Raw genomic sequence first — 26,722 nt, forward strand, 5'->3', positions numbered from 1 at the left:
GTCCACGACCCTTTGGGTGAAAAAAAACTTCCTTGCATTTGTTTTGAACCTATCTCCCTTCAGTTTCTCCGAATGCCCCCTCGTACTTGTTGTCCCCTTCATTCTGAAGAATCTGTCACTATCCACCCTCTCTATGCCCCTCATGATCTTGAAGGTCTCTATCATATCTCCCCTGAGCCTCCTTTTTTCTAGATGAGTAGAGCCCCAGCCTATCCCAACCTCTCGGCATATGGGCAGTGTTCCAGCCCTACTTTTACCAGTTTCGTTGCTCTCCTTTGGACTCTCTCAAGTACCGCCATGTCCTTCTTGAGGTCGCGGCGACCAATACTGAACGACGCAGTATTCCAGATGTGGAATGTTATTGATATTGAATGATATTGATAATGTGATAGTGGAAACATGCACACCCCACTGATAGGATTGAATTGTGGAGGACTTCCACTCAGCTTAGAGGGAAAAGTAGCTACAATGCATAAAGACTGACAAATATATAATTTTTAGTTGTTTTCCAAATATTTACTAAGGGATCCAGCTACTAAAATGTACCAGATCGGCTGTTTTTATCCAGCATGATTACTGTGGCCATTGCTTAAAACCCTTGTTTTAGATTATCTCATAAACATATGTTCAACCTGGAAATGTATTAATTTTTATTTAATAGGGTAACATTATTTTAAAATTGTTATAGCTTGAAGTACAGAATTGTTTTTTTCTCATGTGGCTGTTTTCTTTTACCTTAGATATTAATGAGTGTGAATCCAACCCTTGTATTAATGGTGCATGCAAAAACATTCCCAGCGGTTTTGTATGTGAATGTCCCATCGGAAGCACTTTGGATACAACAAAAACCATTTGCATAGGTAACTGATTGGAAATTATATTAATTCTATTTTGCCACCGGATATAAGCAGCACTGTACAGATACTTAAATAACACATGGAAGGTAATTCTGTAAAGGGGTGCCTAGATTTAATGGCTAGGAAAGGGCCTACTGGGACAGACCAAAGGTTCATCACAGTGGCCAACACAGGTCCCAAGTACCTGGCAGAAACCTAAAGAGTAGCAACATTCTAGAGCTGATACTGTGATGTCATAAATGTCTCATTCCACCAATGCCTGAGAGCCAACCTTCAGTGATGTCACAATGGCTCGATTGTCCTATACTTTGCTCACATAAGAACATAAGAATTGATGTACTGGGACAGACCAGAGGTCCATCAAGCCCAATATCCTGTTTCCAACAGTGGCCAACCCAGTTCCCAGGTACCTAGCTACTTTTCTTTACAGGATGCTAGCATAAGTGGTTGAAATCATACTTATATTCAAGGTGCAGTCACTTCCATAGTGTAAATCCTCATGTCTGGATTGCAGAAGAGTGTGCAGAGATTCCAAGATTCTATAATCTATGTACATACTGTACATATGTGCCCTGCCTATGTTCCACTCAAACTCCATCCATGAAAACACCCATCTGCAGGGTATGTGCCATCGCCTCTAAGCCCATACTTAAAGAATAACACTTAGCCAGAAATTGCTCATTTACATGTATAAGTGACTAGAATACAAGCAATTGCATGGGTTCACAATGCTTAAAATTAGAAAACTTCTTATAGAATTGCCTCCTTGCAACTTATGTTCAAGCTGAGACACAAAAACAAAACAAATAGGTTTCGGGAAACTGCCTTATTAAAGGGGATGGGACTTGATATACTGCTTTTTTCTGTGTAGTTGCAATCAAAGCAGTTTACATATTTTAGACAGCTGCAGTGGGAATTGAACTCATAACCTCAGGGTGCTGAGGCATCTGCTCTAACCACTAGGCCTCTCCTCCACTACATGAAACAAGGTTAATATAAGCAAGGTCTTAATGGGAAAAACCAAGGATATAAGATTTCAAAGGAACCTCAAAAAGGTAGATTTGAAGGTGGGACTTGACTTTGGCCAGAGAGAAGGCGAGATGGTCCAGTTCAAAGTTGACCCAAGACAATATAGCACAGCAAGGAGGAAAGTGCAGAGACAGAGTTGACAATGGAGGTGACAGTACTGGCACATATAACAGCTTGCCTGTTGAACACAGGTGATGAGGAAGGCTGTAGGGCAGCCATTCTCAACCCAGGCCTTGGAGCATGCCAAGTCCCATCAGGTTTTCAGGATATCTACCATGAATATGCATGAGATAGATTTGCTTGCAGTGCCTCATTTGCATGCAAATCTAACTCCCAGTTCCTTTAAACTGCCTCTAAACTACCCTGGCACTAATTACAGAATGCCTTGATGGTCAGGGCAGGTATTCCATGGCATGTCTGGTGAAGTGGCTCAGAGTACCTTCTCCCAACCTGCTTAGTGCAATTTAACTGGGAAGGAACCTCTCCTACCTGGATAAATCGCTTTGAATATCAACCTCTTAAGGGGAAATTCTATAAACAGCACCTTAGCTTAGGCAATTGCAGGTGTTCTACTGACACTTAAGTTAACACAGAAATGCCATTTGAAACGCCAATTAAATGTAAATTTAAAATATCTACCGGCACCTAAACAAAAGGCACTAGAATCATGTCTCTGGAGGTGCTTACTGATGCCTAACGCCACTATAGGCATGGCTAATTCCAGAAGTGACATTAGGCGCTGTAAAGCACCTAGGTAGGTGTGATTCACGTCAAAGATAGGTGCTGGAAATGTAGGCCTTGAAAACCCTGGCTTACTTTATTTTTCCCAGAGGCACGATTCTCTAAACGGGGCCATCACGTGATTGACACACAGTTGGTGGCATCTTTATAGGTGGCCTCCAACGTTGGCGCTATTGAGAGATTCTAGCATTTAATGTTCAAGTATTTTACTGTTTATACATTGACTGAATAAAACAATTAGTAATAAACTACCATTATTATTACCATATATACTCAAATATAAACCAAGAATTTTTGTCCAAAACAAATGGTCATAAATGGGAGTCTCAGTTTATATTCGAGCTCCTCATCTTTCCATGTAACCCAATGACTGGCATTTTTCTTCAACCCCACCCTATTATCCTGCACTAGTCCTCATCACCATTGTCTCATGACAACTGACATTTCTTTGCAAACCCCACTTCCCCCCGATTCCGACGTCAATGTCACAATAGCCAATATTTCCCACCTCCATCCTCCTCAGCAACCAACATTTCTTTCTACCCCACCCCACCCCCCAGACTCCGATGCCACTGCCACAGCAACCAACATCCCCCCCTTCCCCGATCATCTGATAATCAGCTCTTCGCGTACTGGGGATCCCCCAACACTGACACCAGCACAACAACCAACATTTCCTGCCTGCAACCCCCTCACAGCAGCCAACATTTCTTTACAAAACCCCACAACTCTGATGCCACCACAACCAATATCCCTCCCCCCCAATCATCCTATAATTAGCTCTTCACTTACCGGCATTTGCTTCTTTGGCACATGCTGAAAAAGTTATGCGCTGACTGCATTGGAGCGGGGCTTGAGCATCTACACATGCTTTTAGGTTTGCCAGCTTCTGCCCTCTCAGAGAGGGTGAGAGCTGGCAAGCCTTTAAGCATGCGTAGATGCACAAGGCCCCGCTCCGATCCAGTCAGTGCTTAACTTTTTCAGTGTGTGCCGGGAGAGCAAATGCCAGTAAGTGAAGAGCTGAATATCATATGATTGGGAGAGGGGAGAAATGTTGATTGCTGTGGCAGTGGCATCAGAGTCAGGAGGTTTTAGAAAGAAATGTTGCTTGCTACAAAGAGGTTGGAGGTGGGGAATGTTGGGTGCTGTGCTGGTATCAGCATCGGAGGACCCCAGCAAATGCCAGTAAGTGATTAACGGATGATCGGGGAAGGGGGAAAATGTTGATTATTGTGGCAGTGGCATTGGAGTCAGGGGGAGGGCGGGTTCAGAAAGAAATGTTGGTTGCTGCAAGGAGGTTAGAGCCGGGAAATGTTGGCTGCTGTACTGGAAGGAGGGAGGGAAGAGATGAATGTTGTTGGTTTGGAGGGAGGGGAGAACATAGAGATACAGAAGAGTAGGGCCAGACAGAATATAACAACCCCCCCCCCCCCCCCCCCCCCCCCGGTTTATACTCAAGTTAACATGAGGGGGACCTGTTATCTCGGTTTATACTCAGATAGGTTTATATTCGAGTATATACGGTAAATAGACCACCCCACTAGAAGAATGAGAAAGACAAGTAATACATTGTAATCTTAAGACTAACAGTCTCTCCATAATTATATCATTCTAACCACTAAGAGCATTTTGCCAGTCTTCCCTTCCCATGTGAAATTACAATGCTAGTGACCCCTCCCAAGGCCATTCCAAAATGATGACTTGACCATATTCCCATAATACAATGAAAGAATGCTGCCAGCACTTCTTGTTCCTGTTTTCTATTCCCTTTCACCTTCCAATTCCTTTACACAAATGACAAATGATTTTTTTACACGGCAATATTGTTTATAGTACACAGAGCAAACACCCTTGTTATTCTTGAACCGAAAGAAACATAAAACCTTAACATTCATGCAACAAAGTCTTGAAAACAACTTGGTTCCAAAATCCTTTAAATGCTCAACGGACAGCTTTTCTTACTAATTGTATTATTTCACAGGTGAGAAAAATCTGCAGATAACACAGTGCCATCCCATTATGAGAATGTTTGCAAATTTATCTCATGCATCTTCATCACGGATGTCTTGAAATACAGATCACTTAGCAAGGCAGGGCTGGAGTTGGGAAACACTTGATTTAGCAGATGCTTGTTAATCAAATCATCCCACAGCTGTGTCTTTCCAGTGACTCAGGGCGCTTAGTCCTTTTGCTAACCCTGCACCATTAAAATAGCTTCCAGAAAATGTTAATATTAATAAAAACAGTCATTATTTAATTGCATGGTATAGCAGAGTGAGAGAGTCTATAGGACATTACCACTCCCGCTGTTGGATAATCATTCACATTGCCAGAGCCATCTTGATTTACATAGCTCCTCCCTAGGGGGAAGTGACATGGAAGGTAGTGTGTGGCGCAGAAGTTGGATCTACAGCCTCAGCACCCTGGGGTTGTGGGTTCAAACCCCGCGCTGCTCCTTGTGACCCTGGGCAAGTCACTTAATCCTCCATAGCCCCAGGTACGTTAGATAGATTGTGAGCCCACTGGGATAGAGAGGGAAAAATGCTTGAGTACCTGATTGTAAAAACCGCTTAGATAACCTTGATAGACGGTATATAAAATCCTAATAAACTTGAAACTTGAAGGGGGGGAAGTCAGGGAAGCAGTTGCCAGGAAATATAAAAGGCAGGGCCAGAGCTGAGTTGAGGAGGTCTAGGGGAGAAGAAGAGAGAAGTGATCCTGGTATATGTCTTGACCACAACCACTAGATATTCTGCTTGGCTGAAGTAGGGTTACCAGATTTTACTCCCATAAAATCCGGACCCATAGCCCCGCTCCTAGGCCCACCCATTTCCACTCATCCCTGCCCCATTACGGCCCAGCCTCGTACCCCTCAACCTGTTCTCATCCTCGGGACCGTGCAGCTGCAATGTGATGACATCACATACACGCATGACTTCACCACATTGCATCGGCGCATGCGCAGATGCCCTCCCGATGCGGTCCCAAGCAGGAAGCTTTTCAAAACCCGGGCAAAGTGCTGGGTTTTGAAAAGCCATCCAGACGCCAGGACATGTCCTCTAAAAAGAGCACATGTCCGGGTAAATCCAGATGTCAGGTAACCCCAGCCTGAAGTAAACCATTCTCTTTTTCTGGATACTCGTGAGCTTGAGGTCTGGCTGCGGCCAGACTGTGTTACCTGACTGAAGAAAAATTGCTGCAAGACTATGTTTGGAGCAAGGGAGTCACAAGCCACAAACCGTGTCTTGGGTCTCGTCAGCCACAGGAACATCTCAGAACTTTTGCTCATTGAACAAAGATACTGTTCCTCGTATGCCTGGCCCTGTGAAGTAATAGGTCTCAGGCTTTTGAGTTAATAAGGAGTTTTTCTTTACCACTTATGAATATGTGTTTGCACAGGCCCACATCCAACCCTTGCTCGCGCTATTACAAACAGATACAATCATTGCAAAAAAGCTGAGACGAGCAATTATAATTCCTAATCAAAAATAAAACATTAGTTAAAGCACAGATCCTTCTTTTGGCCAGCATTGAGTTTTTCACAAAGAGACTTTTTCAATCAAAACTTCAATTCTAACCATTGTTCATTGTAATTGCTAAACCTTAAATGGGAATAGAGAGAAATGCTGTATCGTTCCTTGTTTTATAATTTGGGGAAATTTGAGGAAGTAGGCTTTCTAGAAGAGCCTTGCTCTATGAAACACAATCTGCAGTAACTTCAGATACAATGCACGGAAAAGTGGAGAGCTGAACACTGCATATGAGGATTTTCAGTTACTGCTAGTTCCAATTCTACCGATGAAAACAAAAACTGTGGATGCAGATGTTCTGGAGATAATTTATTAAACACTGACATAAAAGCATGAAAATTCAATTTAAAAAGTACAATGCTAAAAAATATTATGATAAAAATCCAACCGGACCCTACATGGTCCGTGTTTCGGCGAACACGCCTTCCTCAGGGGTCCAATAGTTTGCAAACTCACATATAAAGAATTGGTCTGAAAACAGTCTATTGTCTTTAAACATGTGAGCAAAGAACACCGCAGACAAGCTAAAGTAGCATTCTAATCAAATACTTTAAATGTAGTGGATATGGTTTGAAGTTCTTGCATAATCCATGCCAGCACATATCTATGTAAAGCTTAGTTTGGAAGGTTTTGAATAGGATCATTGCATACACAAGTATCCTAGTTTTCATATGGAATGAGGCTGCATTGTGATGTTCTTTTTCAACAGATACCATCAAAGGCACTTGTTGGCAGAACTTAATAAATAGCAGATGTGAAATCAACATAAACGGAGCAACCCTGCGATCTCAATGCTGTTCGACATTAGGCGCGGCTTGGGGGAGCCCCTGTGTCCCTTGTGAAGCAGGTGAGAACAATGCAACAGCGTTGATTTATCAGTGCCCGCAAGATCCCGTGCTCCTCGGTTCCCCACTGTATCTTCTTACATAGTCTCAGAACTTTTGGAGACAAATTCACCTTTTCCACATCTTAAAAAGCATAAATGAGTATAATCTGTGTCATAGTAAGAGGGGGGGAGGTGAGGGGGAGGTCTGCCCCAGGTGCTGTCTTCCTAAGGGTGCAGCCCCCCCTCACTGTCTGCCCCGGGTGCTGTCTTCCTAAGGGTCGGCCCCCCCTTGCTGTTTGCCACGGGTGCTGTCTTTCTATGGGTGCACCCCCCCCTCGCTGTCTGCCCTGGGTGCTGTCTTCCTAAGGGCTCAGCCCCCCCCCTCGCTGTCTGCTCCGGGTGCTGTCTTCCTAAGGACGTGGCACCCCCTCCCTGCTCCTCTTTTTGCCCCCCGCGCATGCCCCTTGCCTTCCCCCGTACCTTTTTTACTTCCCTGGCGCAAGGTTGCTCCCTGCATCGGCATCAGCACTCTCTCGGGGAAGGAGTGGGGGGGGGGGGGGCAGGGGAGGGGCGCCTCTCACCCTCGCTACGCCACTGGGACTAATTGAAGTATCCGTGTTAGAAAACAATGTCTATTCTTTTCCAGATGCTGTCTGTTTAAAAGGCTATGCAAGAGTCCGAGGCACAGTATGTGACGGTACAGTAAGCATTTACTCTGATCAGCTTTCCCAATCAACAGTTTCAGTGGTTGAGCACGTTACTTTCTGCTGCTAGTGGCTGAATATCAGTCCCTATGAGTAACCAATTTGATGAGGTTGAGTCTGTATTTGAAAACCATTCTGAGCCCAGTTTAAGAATAAAAGCTTTTTGATATAATATAGCAAGTCAGGGAAATTCACATCTCCTTTATCTTTATGAACTTTTAACTTACTCAAATCTATTTTAGGAGGCTTATTACACACAAGAAGTCAACCAACATTTTTTCAATTTGTTTATAAAAAGTGGTAGGAATAAAACTGGAAACAAACTTAAGATGTATGTAATTCTAGGGACAATTATCTTGAGAGAATCAAGTCTACCCTACCACAGATGCAAAGGGGACCAGGGTTTAATAACATTTCGAACCTTATCAATAATATTGCTCATATTAATTCTAGAGCAGTGGTCCCCAACCCTGTCCTGGAGAACCACCAGGCCGATCAGGTTTTCAGAGTAGCCCTAATGAATATGTATGAGAGAGATTTGCATATAAAGGAAGTGACAGGCATGCAAATCTGCTCCATGCATATTCATTAGGGCTAGCTTGAAAACTTGATTGACCTGGTGGTCCTCCAGGACAGGGTTGGGGACCACTGTTCTAGAGGACATTAGGAGATCTCTGTCAAATAAAACTCCAAACCCAATGTAATGGATAATTAGAAAGAGTAAAAGGTTCACAGTCATCATTGAGCGGCATCAACTCTGTCTTATCCCAATTAATTTTATACCCTGACAGCCTAGTAAATTGTGTTATAACACTGTGTGATAAAAAGCCAGGATCATGAAGCAAATTAGTATTTAATCACCATGTTCATGATAATGTTTCTTCAGAACAATTTAAACTGTATGATAATGCTGCATGATCAGAGATAGATATTTCACAAATTGTAACTGATTGAAGCATTGGGATAAGATCCTTGGAAACCAAAAAAATAATCAAGCCTGGAGTAAGAGTGACAGGCTGCTGAATAAAAAGTATATTCCTTGGCTGTAGGATGAAGCAAGCACCAAAAGTCAGTCCATCCATTTATTTGCATTAGTAAAGATAATGTTGAATGAATTCTAAGCTTGGTAGGCCTTCAATTTGACATTCTCTTAAGATATGAGAAGATAAAGAGTTACAGTCTGATATATTTATTGTGTTTAAAAAAAAAATCTCCTCATCATTACTATTTGGAGCATAGACGTTGAGAACTATGACTGGTTTATTTTCAATATGACCCTCGAACCTTGACTACCTACCACTGGAATCAAATTTATGAGAGAAAAAAATAAAAATTAAAAGATTTTCTAATCCACGTGATGATTCCATTCTTCTTATCCTTAGCTGGGATTAAAAGTCATATTTATCAAAAGAAATAAAGAAATAACATAATTTTGCACTTAGCAGCAGCATTAAATTGGAAACCAAGATTAAATCATCCAAATAAGATCTATCTAAGTATACAAAAGTCTAACCCACAGTTTACCAGTTCCAAAACAAAAGCATGAATTTTTGCAAACTGACAATCCGGCTGATATTCGACACCATTTAACTGGCCAGAGATGGCCCTGACCAATTAAATAGCCGGCTAAATGTGAATTTCCAGCATGATATAACTGGTTACCTCCATTGAATATTTGTGGTTAGCGACTAAAAGTTAAACGGCAATTACTGACAATTTTCAGCACTGACCGCTCAAGTTTAGTGGCCAAATGGGCCGCACAACTAGCAGTCCTATCTTTGGCCTCTATAAACGTAACCAACCACCGCTGAATATTGACATAGCTGGTTAAGTTTGCGCCAGGCAAAAATAAACTGGATAGTCAATGCCAGTCATCGGAAATGGTCTGGATTTGAATATCCCGGGTCACTGATGACCAAGGGAATTAGACAGCTTGCCTCCCGTGGTATGAACATCAGCCAGGATGGCTTTTTTTTTTTTTTTTTTAACTTTTATAGCTAGAAGTTTACTGCACCTGGTTTAAACCTCTCCACCCTCAAAGTTTCAGACTAAGCTTTACTATTAGGATGACTGGCAGGATGATACATCACTGTAATGACTTGATTTATAAAATATTTTTCCCCTAAAGGCAGAGAATGGGATGGAAGAAAATATTTGATAAATCATTACCTAAAACAAAATCTTCCCAGATGAAAAGAGGACGCCCTCTTCAATCTCTTGTGGTCCAAGTAATGACCAAATTATTTGGCACTTTCTTCTCCTATTTAACTTAGGGAGCAACCACACAAGAATGAAAAAAGAAAGGAGTAAGAAAATAAGAAAGGGAAAAGACAACTGATATGTCCAGAGCTCTTCTTTTATTTAAATCCACCATACCTGTATCGCTGCCTCATGATATAATTACCTTCCAACTATTAGACATCAACCCCTAGATTCTAGAAAGTTGGTTGCCCAAATTTCTGATTAGCATACAAATTTTGATGTGCAAGTTATAGAATAATGCAAGATGTGGGCCTAACTTAATTGCTAAATTAGGCCCCAATTGGCATTAAGGCCCAAATTCTGTAACCAGCACCTAAAGTTAGGTACCTATTTCGGAGGTGCCCAACTAGATAGGCACCTATCTAAATTGGATAACAAGCTCAATTAGGCATTGATTGAAGCAAAGGCGCCTATCAAGAAAGCACCATTCTGTAAGAAGGCGCCTCTAAAAATTTTGGCGGCCTTCAAAAAAAAATAGGCGCTATGCATGTTAGGCCTGGGCGTGGCTACGTGTTAGGCGCCTTCTTGCAGAATCACTGCTCTTAAGCATGCTTAAGCACTCATATGGGCGCCTAACTTTTAGTTGTGCCTAGAGCTGGCCTATTTATTGGGCACCTCCAAAATAGGTGCCACTCAGCGTGATTCACTAAACAGCACCCAACTGCGCTTGAATCATGCTGAACGGTGCCTAGATTTGCACCTAACTTGTGGCCACCTCTTATAGAATTTGACCCTAAGTACCAATAATAGTTCTTAATTGGCATTAATTTATAATTACACACATAACTGCACTTAGTTGCTATTCTATAAATTTAGCACCTAATGCACATGGGTGGTTCGGGGGCGTGTTTTGTAGCTGTGCACTTAAGTTACAGAACACTATCACTTATGTGCGCAATTGTCAAGTGTAGGCATGACCATTTGCACCAGCTGACATGACATAAATGCTTGTGCTTAAAGTTAGCTATGTGCCAGCCGACGTATGCTCTCGCGTAATTGCTGTTGAAGAATTGACATTTAGGGCTGGAATCTGCAACCAGCGCTGGTCGTATGTCAGTCGCGCACCTGCGCCGTTTGCTGGAATCGCACTGGAAGTGTAGGCCGGGGTTTTTCAAGGCCCAAATTTCCAGCACCTTTGACATGAATTGCATCTCTAGGAGAAAACATAAGAACATAAGCAATGCCTCTGCTGGGTCAGACCTGAGGTCCATCTTGCCCAGCAGTCCGCTCACGCGGCGGCCCAACAGGTCCAGGACCTGAGCAGTAATCCTCTATTTATACCCTTCTATTCCCTTTTCCAGCAGGAAAATGTCCAATCCTCTCTTAAATCCCAGTACTGTATTCTGCCCTATAACATCCTCTGGACCAGTGGATTTAGGTGCTGATAGGCGCCTCCGGAGGTGCGATTCTGGAGCCAGTAGACACTTTGAAATTTTATTTGAGTACCATTTGAAATGGTGTTTCCCTCGTAACTTAAGTGCTAATAGGATGCCTACCAGTGCCTAAGTTAAGGTGCCTTTTATAGAATTTCCCCTTTAGTCAACTAGGGCAACTGTATAAATAGGACAGCATAAAAGTCAGTCCTATCTTTATACAGTACCCCATAGCTGTTTAAGTGTTGAGTATGCACTTAACTGACTATGTTTTAGCCAACTTGGTAAACCCAGAAATTCAACACCAAAGCCTGGATATGCATAATAGTAGCAGTGTTCAGCAAAACATTGAGTTCTGCTGCCTGAATATCAACCCCAGTATTGCTATCTAATACTAAAATGTTGCACCATTGAGGGGAGGATGGATGAAAATGATGCTGAGCCAATGAGGAAGGTGGGATGAAAGAGCTGGGTCCAGCAGCTACAGCCACTTAAGAATGCTTTGCTCCCCACCTCCCCAAGCTTCCTAGCCAATAAGAAGAGGCCAACATGCCCCACCTAGTTACCTAATCTCTCATGCTCATGTTGGGCCAACACAGGAATACCTCAACCCCTAAAGAGGTCTCCTCTATGCTCCTCCATCCCCCAACGCACAGTCGCAGGAAAGGGGGGAAGCTCTGCTACTCTATCTCTTGACACATCTGTTGTTCAGATACTTGGCCAACTACATGTGTTCATCAATATGCGACCTTGGGTGAATCTCTTCATAAAGGCAGTTCATAAATCCCAATAAATAAATAATACATTGGCATAAACTGACACCCTTTGAAATTTACTACAACCACAGAACTAGTAAAAGCAGATCTGACCTATTAAAATATGAACATTTTCCTAGTGTCCAAAAAGTAATTTTCGCCTCAAAAGATGAACGTAGTTAGTAAGTTTTGCAGAGCTTCCCAAATGCTGGGTCATGAAATCGGCGGTTGGGGTTGTGACCTGGGCAGGCACCTCATAGGACATCTTTGTCTTGCATTGCCTGGGGTTGCATATTTTCCGAGGCCGTGCGATTTGGGGTCACCACTGCTCTGAAGTATTGTATATTTTATGTATAATATATGCTTGAATTTAAAGAATATTAGCCAAATTTCCTAGAAATCTGTTTATTATAAACGTGGAAACATACTGATTGAAGAATAATATGCACAATTTGACATTATGGGCACCTGATACAACACGGGGGCCTTTGCTGCCTGTTTCTCATGGATCAACTCCAACCGCTGAGCTCTGTACATATGTATCATTCATGGCAGACTGTGGTTTTTGTGGGTTTAAAAACTTTGGAAACCACTTTCATGCTACAACAGAAAGAAAATCTGGCCCTGACTTCACTGCAAGCTGTGAAGGTACCCAGTTAACCTACAAAACCAGCTGCAAAGAAAAAAAAAACCTTCTTCTTAAGCCAAGCAAAATTGTATTTCCTGTCCTTAAGCAGTATAACATACATTAGCTCTAGTTTTAAGTTTATTTTTAAAGGGGCATGGGGAAAGTGAGTCAGCAAGCAGTTTTCAATCCCCTGCTTGCTATGCTGGCTTTTAATATAATTCAGCAATGGCACTTAAAACAAAAATTAGTTTAATCTGTTACCGTCTGATTTGCTATCACAGGGCAGCTATTCTGTATTGGAATTTCATTTTATAAACAGATGGACTGGTAAACAATAAAACAGTGCCTGACCTAGAACTTAAGAACAAAGCATAAAAACCATATTTGGTCATAAACATTTTATCATTTGAAAACATTGAGACTGTATTATATTAAGAAAGATCCTGTTTATTTTAATAACAGTTGATGAGATGAAAAATATGTACCCTAGCTCTGTGCCTCTCATAACCCCTTAGATATGACATATATGAGCATGACATTAACTCTCCCAGACGTCAGAATTATGACAGGGGGGCAGAGTTCACAGCACACCTCAACATTTAGGTCTGGATTCAATCCTGTCTGCATCAATATCCCTTCTTTGATTTGGTCTAATGCAAACCATAAGGTGCCTTTTCATGAAGGATATGTAGTCTGATTAAAAGGTTGAATCAAGCCCCAGCAGCTGATTGGAAAAAAAAAATGGCTGCCTTTCAGATTTTTCCTGCTAAAAGAGCACTGAATATAATAATATACAGTTGTGTGTGTGTGTGGGGGGGGGGAACGCCCTGGGTTCTTGGTGCCCCAGCACCATTCCACCCCCCCCCCATGTCATACTCACACTCTCTCTGCCCCGCCCCTCTTGTACTGCTTTAAAATCCTCGCTAGGGTGAGCAGCTAATCTAGACTGAAAAGTCCAAAGGCCGCCCTCCTCCTACAAATCACCCACCTTATACAATCCACTACAGATTCATGTCTGAAAAAAATGTAGGGCCCCACTGTGGGGCAAATAACAATAATGCAGATAACGGTGCCATGAGCATATGATAGCTCCCAAAGCAAATTACCCCAATGTTGAGATGATAAGAAATAACACTGAAGGCGAACCCACACTAAGGGATAAATTCTGTAAAGGACACCTAAGCTCCGCCTAAAGTTAGGCGGGACTTAGGTGTCCAAATAAAGTGGTTAAAAAGCTATTTAAGGGTCTTAACGAGTGATAATTGGAATTTGGACGTCCAAAGTATATGGATGTCAGTTCTGATAAACGTCCACAATTTTGTGGATGCCCATTGGAAAAAGCTGTGCCTAAAGAAATAGGCGTGGCACAGATATGGTGTGGGAGAGACTTTGGTGGATGTCTGTTGAATGATTTACATACCACTGAGCACCTGAGCATGTCCACCTAACGCCTACATTGTAGGCAAATGAAAAGCAGATCTACTTTTGAGCGGTTCTTAGGCGGCAGATAGACGTGAGTTAGGTGGATGGGATTTAGGCAGGCTTTGGATGTCTCCAATGTGTTTTCGCTAAATAGGTTAATAGGATTTTTATTTTTGCTTTATTAAGCTCAAAATACATTAATAATGCACCACATAAACAGGGCATATTAATACAGATATATTGTATGCAAAACCTATTTTTATGGAAAAACAGCAGTTATTTGCTAATTATAGGAAAAGATCCATTAACTGTGGCAGAGCACATGAAAAAGATAACTTTATATTTCTTGCTAAAAAGCTACCTTTTTTCTGAGTAAAGAGTGCTGCAATGAGCTAATTCTTGAAAGAGCTGCATTAAGCAAGCAAAGCACATGAAAAATATATATAATGCATAGATAATTTCATTTCCGAAAGGTTAAAAACAGAAAAAAGAGATACAGATTTCAGCATGGCTTGTAGTTCATTGCAAATGGAGGTCTCCAGCTGTACAATGGTGACCTAATTGTGAGATCACTAAGGTGCACCTGGAAGATAGAATGCCACAATAAAAATAGCGATATGTGCTGGGGGAGCTGATCATGAACCCATGATCTTTGGAAGATGGTAACAGTACCTTTAGCCACTTGAGCCAAATAATCTTCCGTTCAGATGGCTCTTCCTGACATGTGATATGATACCTGAGGAGATCATACCTTAGGAGATCACAGGGCAGGAAGAGGCACCTGATTGGAAGTTGCTATAGCTCAATGAGTAAAAGCTCTGTTCTCATATTCCAAAGGTTATGGCCTAAAATCCCCCCAAAAGTTCAAATACATCAGGTTTGGATGAGTGCAAATTGCTCTGGGCCAGCTGCCATTTAGCCTAGTGACATCACTTTCTCCTCCCCTTCCTTTTTAATAAATACCTTTTAGCCAGTAATGAGGTGACCACATTAAATTTATGAAATCTATAGAGGAGATTTTCAAAAAAACAAAATTTTTCTGTTTGACTATTGAACTCGTACCACTCAATATTCAAAGTAATTTAAATGGTCCAGGGAGACTCCTGACTGTTTAAATCACTTGTCAGGGCTAACCACAAATATTCAGCAGCATTTAAGTGATTAGTGCCACTGAATATCTGCAATTAATGCCTGAGACGAAACTGTGGGTATTCCAAGGGTGGAGTCTGAACTTATGGTTAAGCACCAGTATTCCATCCTTAACCTGCTAAGATAACCACATAAATAGGACTGCATAAAACACAGTCCTATCTTATATAGTTCTTATGTGGTTAAGGACTGAATATTGCACATAACTGCATAAGATTTAGATCCTGATTCTCTAAACAGTGTCTAGGTTAGGTGCTGCTAGGTGCCCCAATCGGGGGACACCTAGCGATGCCTAACTGAAATTCACATGCAACCTAAATTGTTTTAATTGACTTAATTGACATAGTAATTGACCTCACCACTGAAGTCTAATTTTAAAAAAATACATCCCCTAGCAACACTTAACACGAGGCACCCTCCGATACCTGATGATGCTTACCTGAAAAGTAGGCATGGTTAAGGGTGGAGAATAGGCGTGGTTGACTTAGGCATTGCTAGATGTTGGAGTTAGGTGCCGGTAAATTAGGCCATGTAAAACCTGGACTAATATATAGGTACTTTTCCTCTTGGACACCTAGCGATGCCTAAGCCTGCCTAGCTGCTGTTAGTTGTAATTCTGTAAGCGGTACCTAGCGGTTGATTGACAACTGAGCCTATCAGCACCTATAAGTTAGGCATGGTTTATCACCATTTACAGAATCAGGCCCTTAATGGCCAACATGCATCCAGTTATTCAATGCTGGTGCCAGGACATGACCTGGCATTGAATATCCAGGAATACAGCCCACAAAGGACAGAAAAATGGTGACCGCCACCAGCTGAATACTAGCCACATAATTTTTTTTTTAATAATTTAGCATTTCATGGGCTATTCTTTCTCATCTGCCTATTAAAGAATTAACAATGCAATTTTTTTTGATTTCAGAGATCTCATACTGAGTTTCTTTTTAAACAGATGTCAATGAATGTGATGTATTTCCTGGCCTGTGCACAAATGGACATTGTGTCAATACCATGGGATCCTTTGTTTGTCAGTGTCCCAATGGAATGAGCCTAGATTTCTCTGGACGGACATGTCTTGGTATGTTTTAAAGTTCCTTCATAAGTTCTTTAGAAGTGCAAGAAACAATGGTGAGGCTTTAGATGCAACTGACACAAGATTTTAGGGGGGGGGGGGTTATCTATCTGGATTACTGTTAAGGTGTGTTATTTTACTGGAGGAAGGAGTGGTGTGGTGATTAAAGCTACAATCTCAGCACCCTTAGCTTGGGGGTTCAAATCCCGCACTGTTCCTTGAGAACCAGTCAAGTCACTCAATCCTTTATTGTCCCAGGCATGTTAGATAGATTGTGAGCCCATCAGGACAGTGGAGGATTCAGTGACGTGTCCAAGGTCACAAGGAGCAGCACAGGGTTTGAACCCACAACCTGAGGGTGCTGAGGCTGGAGCTCTAACCACTCCACCACACTCTCCTCCCGATGAGGACAGAGCTTGCAGGAATGGGAAAGGGACAGAGCTTGCAGGGACGAGATGGGAAATTGAGATCCCCCTGGGACAAGGACAAATTTGTCCCCGTGTCATTCTCTAAAGCCTTAGTGATCTAAAAGAGTAGCCCTCCTATTTAACTCATAGAAGAATTCTCTCTATTTTAGCCAAGTTTCTCATCTCCATACCAAATAAATCACTATTCACCTGGGTAAAAAAGTATGCTTGTGGTGTTAAAAACACTTCTATATGTAGAAACAAAGTACAAATTACAGGCGATACCATTTGTTGAACAAAATGAGCATGTTAGTAATGGAGGAAGCAGAATAGTTTAGGTGTAAAGGTTGTATTGTTGTTATTTATTGTGTACGCTGTTTTGTAAACTGCCTAGATTGTATGTGGTCTAAAAATCTTTTAAATAAATAGATAAATAAATATCTGTAACTCGATTTCAAGTGCTATTTTCCCTTCATCAAATGCTGATGATAGCTTCAAGTTTCAAGTTAATAAGGCTTGATGTACCACCCAATAAAACATTTTGGAGTGATTTACATAGATACATAAATTTTGTAGCAATAGAAAAGAAATACACTTCTCCCTCTGTATCTGCAGATTTGCTTATTTGTGATTTTTCGGAAGCTGACTGTGCCACCCCCCCCCCCCAAATTACATCATCATTAAAGTTATTTTTCCTTTTACTGTACCAATAAAAAAGTGTATCGCTTACCATTCACTCTGAAAATCGCTGCTACCATGCTTTCTCCCACACATTTTTTGCTTCCATGCTTCCCAGTGTGCACTGAGAAAAATGCTGCTTACCAGCATCCATAGAGAGAAAGGCTTCTTCCCAGCATGCCTGCCCAGAAATCCCCGATTGCCTGCCCAGAAATCCCCGGTTGCCTGCCCAGAAATCGCCGGTTGCCTGCCCAGAAATCGCCGGTTGCCTGCCCAGAAATCGCCGGTTGCCTGCCCAGAAATCGCCGGTTGCCTGCCCAGAAATCGCCGGTTGCCTGCCCAGAAATCGCCGGTTGCCTGCCCAGAAATCGCCGGTTGCCTGCCCTGAAATCGCCGGTTGCCTGCCCTGAAATCGCCGGTTGCCTGCCCTGAAATTGCTGTTTGTTTGCCTGCCCTGAAATTGCTGCTTGCCTGCCCTGAAATTGCTGCTTGCCTGCCCTGAAATTGCTGCTTGCCTGCCCTGAAATTGCTGCTTGCCTGCCCTGAAATTGCTGCTTGCCTGCCCTGAAATTGCTGCTTGCCTGCCCTGAAATCGCTGCTTGCCTGCCCTGAAATTGCTTCTTGCTTGCCTGTCCAGAAATCGCTGTAGAAAAGTTATTTGCAGTTCCAATAATAAAAACGGAAGGCTTTTTCTAAAAACCACGAATAACATTTAAAAAATTATTTGCGGTTTTTCTGTATTCGTGCCTATGGTCCGCTTGCATCCCCCGCCAATCCCTGCTCAGTAGAGCTTACAATCTAATCAAAACAGACAAGCCGGACAAATAGGATGCAGCTTCCAAGCACCAACATTTCTACCTCTTTAACACTGTAAAATTTTACTGCACTACAAAATAGAATAATTTGGTCTTTTTAATAATAGATCAATATTCAAAACACTTATCCAGATAATAATACATGCTTTCGATATGTGCTGCCGACTGGGATAGCAACAGTGCTATCTGGAGTGCCTTTGAATATCTTTGCAGGCACCTTGGCACTATATAGACCAGTGGTCTTCACTCATTTTTATGGCAGAGCCACTTTGAATTCTAATGAGCTGAAGGAAAGCTGCCAAATATCTTCCCAAGCAGGACCACGACACTGCTAACCAGTGCGTGCCAATGACATCCATCCCCACCAGCCCACTTTCACTGGGGACAGTGGCGTGCCCCAGACGCAGTCTTCCTAAGGGTGCGGCACCCCTCCTCCTCTCTGCCCCCTCCCCCCGCTTCTCTCCGTGCCATGCACACGCATCCCTTGTCTTCCCTCGTACCGTTTGTACTTCCTCGGCATGAGGTTGCTGCTCGCATCAGCATTGGCACTCTCGCTGACATCACTTCTGGGACCCGTGCCTAGGAAGTAATGTCAAAGGGTGAGCTGGCATCGACGTGGGCATGCTGTTCATGCCAGAGAAGTTAAAAAGGTATGGAGAAAGGGAAGGGGGTGCGTGCATAGGGGGGGGGGGTGGAGAAGAGGGCAGAGAGGGGGTGGGGGCTCCACCGCCCCTGGCACTGCTCACTCTTAATATGTCACTGACTGGGGAATAATCTCAAGGTTGTGAGCCTTTCCAAATGCATTGTCTTTTGTCTACTGAGAAATGTGTGTTTCAGGAATGCAACTCTTCCCCCCATCCATCGTCCCCTTTCTATCCTAAACTTGGTTAGAAAAGCAGAGTAGCAGAGAAAAGAACAAAAAGACAATTCTCTACATATTCTGCATTAACTATGTAGTGGTGTCTCGCAAAGTTCCCTACTCACTTTTGCATTGTTCAACTTATTCCTGGCTATTTTGATCCGCAAGATAATGACGGAATAGAAATCTCTAATGTAATGTAATAGATACAGTCATTAGCCGGTAGGCCTAAATCTACACTGATGATATCCAATTTTTGTTCCCTACTGACCATATATCTACAGATATTTCAGTGGCAGAGCACTGCCTGGCAACACACCACACCTGGTGGTCCAGGCATCTTAGTTCTGAATGTTGAGAAAAGTGAACCTGGTTTGGGCAATCACATGCATTCCTGAACTGTGTGCCATGGTTCCGGGAAACTCTTTACAACCCATGTATTTGGGGTAACCCTGGATTCCATAATGTCATGAAAACTTCAAATTTATGTAGTGGTAAAAGTGTCCTTTTTATCCCTTTCAATGATTAAATCAATTTCCTCTGAATTGTACTATTGCAATGTACTGAATTGAACTTTTGCAATTTACTATACAAGGGTTTGCCTCAAACATTTCTCTAAACAGCTACAATTCATATGTATGTTAACTGGTGTTTATCACTGTGACCATGTGTCTCCATTACTGGCATCAACATCCCTGTTTGCCTGTTCCCTATTGGGTCAAATTTACGATTTTACTGATGATATTTCAGCCATTACCTTCTGATTGCTCACTTTATTTGGTGAATACCTAGAGCCATATGCTCCCCCTCACACTTTGCATTCCTCCTAGGCCTCAGAGCTCTAGAAGACAGTTGGAAATGTCATGAAAAAACACTTTTGATTATTTATTTTAGTATTTGTATACCACTTATGACCTAAGTGGTTTACATTCAGGTACTCAAGCTTACTTAGCACTCTTTGGAAATCTCTTCCCTTGTCCATTCGACAGAAGTATTTAATGTTGAAATTTAAGAAAGCGGTAGTAACTCAATTTTTTCAACAGGTTTTAGTTTGGAAACTGGTGATAAAGCCCTATTAATCTGCAATGTTGATGTCAGATGATAATAGTTTCCAATTGTTTATACTTATGCCCAATTTAGTTCAATTGGTTGATTGTGTTGGCTGTTTTTAATTTCACTTTCGTTTTTGAAAGCCACAATAATGGGTGGATGGATGGATAGTTAGAATGATGGCCAAGCAAGTTATTACCTAAATAAAATACATAAATAAATATTTGCAAGCATAAACTGAGCGAAGCATTGTTTATATCAAGTGTTATAATGTCAAGTCATTCATGACCTCCCTCTCATATAGGGCACTCCTGCCTTCTGCTTCCATCTGTCTATAACTATAACTGTCTATATGTCATTAATGACCTAATAACAGTTGACTTTGTCATTTCAATTCTTTGTCAATAGATATTCGCTTGGAAACGTGCTACCTGAAACATGAAGACGAAGAATGCTCTGTACATATTGCGGGCCGACATCGTATGGACAGCTGCTGCTGTTCTGTTGGTGCTGCATGGGGACCCGAATGTGAAGAATGTCCTCTAAAGGGAACACCAGAATATGAAACGCTCTGTCCAAGAGGCCCTGGCTTTGCTAGCAAAGAGCCTGTAAATGGAAAGCCATTCTTTAAAGGTACTGAAAATGCCCCAAATGTTTGATGCTGCCCAAGAGGCATAGTAAGGCGGGAGGGGGGTGGGGTGGTCCATCCAGCACGGAGTCTTGGTAGGGGCACCCGTCCTCCCGTCTCTCCCGTTCCCTTCTGACCTCCACCACCATCACGCGCATGCACCCTTTCTCTTCTCTCGTACCTCTTTAATTTTCCCTGCGCGAGCAGCACTATGAACTTTCTGCCCGCGTCGGTATCACCTCTCACTGCTGGGCCCAGCATCTAGGAAGTGACATCATAGGGATAGCTGACACAATGCATGAGGTTGCTTGCACCTGGAAAATTAAAAAGGTACGGAGGAAGAGGGCGTGTGCTTGGCAGGGGGAGGTCGGGAAGGATCAGGGGGTGGAGAGGAGGGTTGGGGCGAGGCGCTACTGCCCTGGGTGCCACTCACCCTCATTATGCCACTGTTGCTGCCCCTAAAACATGGAAAGCCTCGAAAAAAATATCTGAATATGTTGCATTTTCAGTTTTATAGCATGGTCATTCTGGCATAATGTGGAGCCACTATGGCCCAGATTCTGTAAATGGCATCTAAATTTGCTGGCGCCTACAAAAATGGCCCCAGCCATGTGTCAATCATGTTTAGGCGCTTTTTAACAGAATCATGACTACTGGTGCCTAAGAAAAAAATGTAAGCACCGCTGATGTAGGCCAAGGGGCCTACATTTTACGGAGAATCGCGCATAGTAGCACCTACGGTAATCTCCACTCCTAACCATGCCCACTTTGACCTTAGGTGCCGCTAGATGCCATGCTATAGGGGTGATTCCGACGCCTCCTTTTTTAACAAGTTTTTAATTGGTTTTAAATGGTGTGGTCAATTACTGCGCCAATTAAAGCCAGTAAAGCAATTAGGCATCAGTAGACGCAATCTGGTGCCTAGCAGCGCCTAATGCAGCGCTATTTACAGACTATGTTTCTATGCTGCCTTAGAAACATAGAAACAGAAACCTGACGACAGATAGTGGCCAAATGGCCCATCCAGTCTGCCCATCCACAGCATCCACTATCTCCTCCTCTGCCTAAGAGGTCCCACGCTATCTTGAATTCAGATTCAGTCTTTGTCTCTACCAGCTCTACTGGGAGATGATTCCACCCTTTCGTAACGTGGAACTTTACTATGCAGTAGCAGCTAATTTTAGGTGACACCCATTGCAGTTATGTATTAATATTCACATTAGTACATACCACTTAGGTGAGAATTCATCAAAGTGTACTACCATTAAGACGGGTTATTTTACCACAGGTTGTGCTGTTTCAGCACAGGGTCCCATTTTATGCAATGAGAGCCAAGTACGAGTATAGGACAATCGAGCCTTTGTGACATCCTTGTTGATGATGTTTCTTAGGCATTGGTGGAATGAGGCATTATGACATCACAATGTCAGCTCTGGTTACCAGAGACTGAAACTGTTCACACCAAGGGGGGAATTCATCAATGTGTGCTACCGTTAAGACGGCTTATTTTACCACAAGTTGTGCTATTTTAGCACAGGGTCCCATTTTATGCAATGAGAGCCAAGTACGAGGGCAGCCATTCAGCCCCCCTCACTTACCCCTCTCCTACCTTATTGCACAGCAGCAGCAATTTGAAAGAAGTCGGCTATGGAACTTTCCCATACATACCTACGGCTGCCAGCCCGCCCTCTCCAATGTCACTTCTTCTTCTGGGGCAGAGCCATGATTCACGTGAAAGGTAGGTGCCAGAAATGTAGGCCTTTAAAACCCTGGCCTAAATTTCTAGCACCTAACTTTCACATAGCTGCGATTCTATAAACAATGCCATTGCATGATTGACACACGATCGGTAGCCATTTTTCAAGTGGATGGCAATGGCACCATTTATAGAATCTGTTCCTTACTGCCTCCCTTCTGAAAAGAAATTTTAAACAGTAATACACGATTAGTGCACGCAGATGGGAAATTACCGCAAAACACTTTAATGTGTTTTGTGTTAAGCCTTTATTTTTGGCATACTAACTATTTGTTAAGGTTCAACCCCCTTAGTCAAATGACCCCCTAAGAGAGAAATTCAGTCAGCATCTATGTATGAACCCTGAATTGTGTAGTTGGATTGGCTAATTCTAAGTTTAGATGTTCATTTAATCATTGTAAGGTACAACCTAATTTCCGTCTGGATTGGAGTCCAAGTGAGTGGATACCAAGAAATAACAGAATTTTTTTGTCTTCCTATTTTTAGACATTAATGAATGTAAAATGATTCCCAGTCTATGCACACATGGAAAATGCAGAAATACCATCGGTAGTTTCAAATGCAGATGTGACAGTGGGTTTTCACTTGATTCAGAAGAAAGAAACTGTACAGGTGAGCTGTATAACATATATATTGTTTTATTTAAAAATGTCTCATTAAAGAGTTAAGATGGCCAGTTTATGCTACTGTGTTTTGATTTCTATCTAGATATCGATGAGTGTCGGATATCTCCTGATGTTTGTGGCGAGGGCACCTGTGTCAATACTCCTGGAGACTTTGAATGTGCATGCTTCGAAGGATACGAGAGTGGTTTTATGATGATGAAAAACTGCATGGGTAAGATCTTTTAGGCACAGATAAACAGTTATCTTAACATATATTATTTTAAACAGTCTCCTGTTTTGCTAATTTTATAATCTGACCAATATTCAAAACCAGTTTAACTGGCTGGAAATGGGCGCTGATGGCTGAATTGCTTATTTTTGGCTATCCTGTCGTTTTCTACAGCATTTAATTGGTTATCTCTGTTGAAAATGACTAAATAGCACCAAATTCAAAAATGGACGATTCGTGGATATTCTAGGGGTGGAGTCAGGTTAAGTGCCAATATTCAGCCCCTTGAGCCCAAATTCTCAAACCGGCACTGATTTTTTTAGGCATTGGTGGGGTCCCAGTCTCAGTTAAAAATACTGTTCAAATGATGTTTTTAACCGAGTTTCAAGGTGCCTAGCAACGCCTAAAAAATTGGCGCTGGAATCACGTCTACATAAGCTCTTTAGGCCTTCAAACGCTACTGTAGGCACGGCCAATGCCAGAAGTGGTGTTAGGTGACCTAAAGCGCCTAAGTAGGCCTACATTTCCAGCACCTATCTTTCTCGAGGCATGATTCTGTAAACGGCACTGATGCATGATTGATGTGCGATCGGCTTTGGCTTACCATAGTTCAAAAAGATATAGAAAAGATACAGAGAAGGTTAATTGAATGATAAAGGGAATGAAACAGTTCTCATTTGGGGGAACGCTAACTAAGTTGGTTAGGGCTCTTCAGTTGGAGAAGAGATAGCTGAGGTGAGACATGATAGAAGTCTATAAAATCTTGCCCGGAGAGGAGCAGGTATGCAAATCAATTGTTTACTCTTTCAGGAAGTACAAAGATTAGGTGACATGCCATGAAACTACAAAATAGTATAGCTGAATTTTGAAAAGGTTGGGAAAGTCCATAAACCATTTAAGAACATAAGAATAGCCTTACTGGGTCAGACCAAAGGCAGTAGCTTGTTTTCACGGTGGCCAATCCAGGTCACCAGTACTTGTCAAAACCCCAAAGAGTAGCAACATTCCATTCTACCGATCCAGGGCAACAAGTGGCTTCCCCCATGTCTTTCTCAATGACAGATTATGGACTTTTCCTCTAGGACTTTTCTTAAAACCAGCTACACTATCCGCTCTTACCACAATCTCTGACAATGCGTTCCAGAGCGTAACTGTTCTCTGAGTGAAAAAAGTCCTCCTATTGGTTTTAAAAGTATTTCCCTGTAACTTCATCGAGTGTCTCCTAGTCTTTGATAGACCTGAGGAAAAGCCCCTCCTTATCCCTGGGGATCAGTAGCATGGAATCTTGCTGATTTCTGGGATCCTGCCAGGTACTTGTGACCTGGTTTGGCTATTTTTGGAAATATGATACTGAATTTATAGATCGTTAGTTTGATCCAGTATAGCAATTCTTATGTTCTTAGGGTTTTACATTATGTGTTGAATGAAGTTATTGTTTCTCTTGAGGGTGTGGAATAGAAGAAAACCCCAAATTCTTTTTTTCATGATTGAAGCGCAGTCCTTGTGGATATTTATATTAGGTTTATTTGATAACACTATAATGCTGTCTTCACTCCTTCTGAGTGAAAGGCGGAGTTATTTTAAACATCACTGGAATGTGCACAAAACCTTCACATAGCTTATTATGCATATGTTTTGTTTTCCAGATATTGATGAGTGTGAAAGAAATCCTCTCCTGTGTCGAGGTGGCATTTGTTTAAATACAGAAGGAAGTTTCCAGTGTGAGTGTCCTCCTGGACATGAAGTGGCTCCAGATGGCTCAGCATGCACAGGTATCCTGAAATTAATTTATAGGGATCAGGTGTTAACAGAACACTCTAAGGCCTATTCACTAAACTGTATTAAGGTTTTGCAGTTTATACATGTTAATGACAAAATTTAATCCATGATATCTGCAAAGCCATTGCAATAACTGTTGGCATTATTCCTTTTTAAGCAGAGCGGGGGGGGGGGGGGGGGAGGGGTCTTCCAACTGCATTGCTACCAATGGGAGGGGGTGGTGTTTCAATACAGTGTTTTCAATTTCTAGAGACCAGCAGGTTCCCTGGAGTCCTGCAGAACTTGCCTAGCCCTTGCTAATGAAAATGTGATAGTGAAACAGCACACCCTAGTGGCAAGGCTGTACATGGAGGACTCCCGCATAGTGCATGGGGTAGTCCCAACATTTGGGAGAAGGTAATTTGCACGTAGTACAGGATAGTGGTCGTTACCTGGAGATGCAGTTAATTATTTGATGTTATCTGCCATATTATCAGTTTACACAAATTAACAATTGTGTTACCTGCAAAACACGTTCCTCCCCCTCCCCATGTCCTAACATGAATTTCCCCATAAGGATATAATATGACAGCTAATGTTGTTAATAAAACATGATAACTGTAGGTCTCTTTTACTAAAATGAGCTAAAATACGGACTTAGCATATTTTAACACTAATGAAAAGCTCATAGTAGTTCCCTCTTTGAAAATTATTGGAACTCATCGACATGATAAGTTTTCAGTGATGGCTCCGCAACTTTGGAACACTTTGCCTCAGCACGTAAGAGAGGAAAATGACCTTAGTCGCTTTAAAAGTAACTTAAAGAGTTTCCTTTTTAAAGATGCTTTTAATCTTTAAATTATGTTCAAATTTTATATTAGTTTTCTTCCAGGTTTCCACTTTTCCCTCCCTAATGTTCTTTCAATTTATGGTTCTCCTCTGTACTTTAAAGCATTGAATTGTAGTTCTGTCCCTTTTTACCTTGTGTATTGATTAGTCTGTAAATCTATTTGTCTAACCCATTATTTTAAATTTTAAATGGTATGTCTAAATATATGCTTATATTTTTTATTAATGTTGTATCTCGCTTAGTAAAACTAAATAAGCGATTCATCAAACTAAAATAAAACTTGAAACTTGACTTTCCTTTTCGCTAAGCTCATATTTTATACACCAGTATATTTAGGATTTCTTTTTTCAAGTCTTGCTAGTTTTGCCATTAGCACTTGAAATGTGCAAGAAAATAATGTGGGACCACGTACCGCCTCCTCTTTAGAAGGTGGTAAGTGCTCCCACGTTAAGTCCGCATTATCCAGTTTATGTGCTCTAATTAGAAGGTTCTAGTTGGGTAACACTTCCCCACCCACAGCACACCCTGTCCCAAAAAATTAGAAACAAAATATAAATAATGCGTGATTAGTGTGCACAAACTGGTAAATTACCACAAAGGCACAAATTCCGTAATGGAGTTAATTGGTTTAATTGCCTTTAATCAATGTCATAATTGATCACGTAATTTAAAAGTGATTAAAATCTCATTAAAAAAAAAAGACAGCGCCTCCACAAATGGCAGTGGAATCATGACT

At 42.0% G+C, this 26,722-nt stretch overlaps 1 protein-coding gene across 4 annotated transcripts in view; it reads left to right on the top strand.

The window, feature by feature from the left end:
* Positions 1–26,722, top strand: part of FBN1 (fibrillin 1) — a 342,377-nt gene that overhangs the window by 153,552 nt on the left and 162,103 nt on the right. For all 4 annotated transcript variants that reach the window (XM_033919694.1, XM_033919696.1, XM_033919695.1 and 1 more), the window contains 8 exons: positions 741–860; positions 6,867–7,004; positions 7,630–7,680; positions 16,232–16,357; positions 20,569–20,793; positions 23,031–23,156; positions 23,253–23,381; positions 25,025–25,150. In XM_033919694.1, the coding sequence (XP_033775585.1) occupies positions 741–860; positions 6,867–7,004; positions 7,630–7,680; positions 16,232–16,357; positions 20,569–20,793; positions 23,031–23,156; positions 23,253–23,381; positions 25,025–25,150 (1,041 nt within the window). The remainder of the gene's footprint in view (positions 1–740; positions 861–6,866; positions 7,005–7,629; positions 7,681–16,231; positions 16,358–20,568; positions 20,794–23,030; positions 23,157–23,252; positions 23,382–25,024; positions 25,151–26,722) is intronic.

This window comes from Geotrypetes seraphini, chromosome 14 (assembly GCF_902459505.1).
Source record: "Geotrypetes seraphini chromosome 14, aGeoSer1.1, whole genome shotgun sequence".
Lineage (NCBI taxonomy): Eukaryota > Metazoa > Chordata > Amphibia > Gymnophiona > Dermophiidae > Geotrypetes > Geotrypetes seraphini.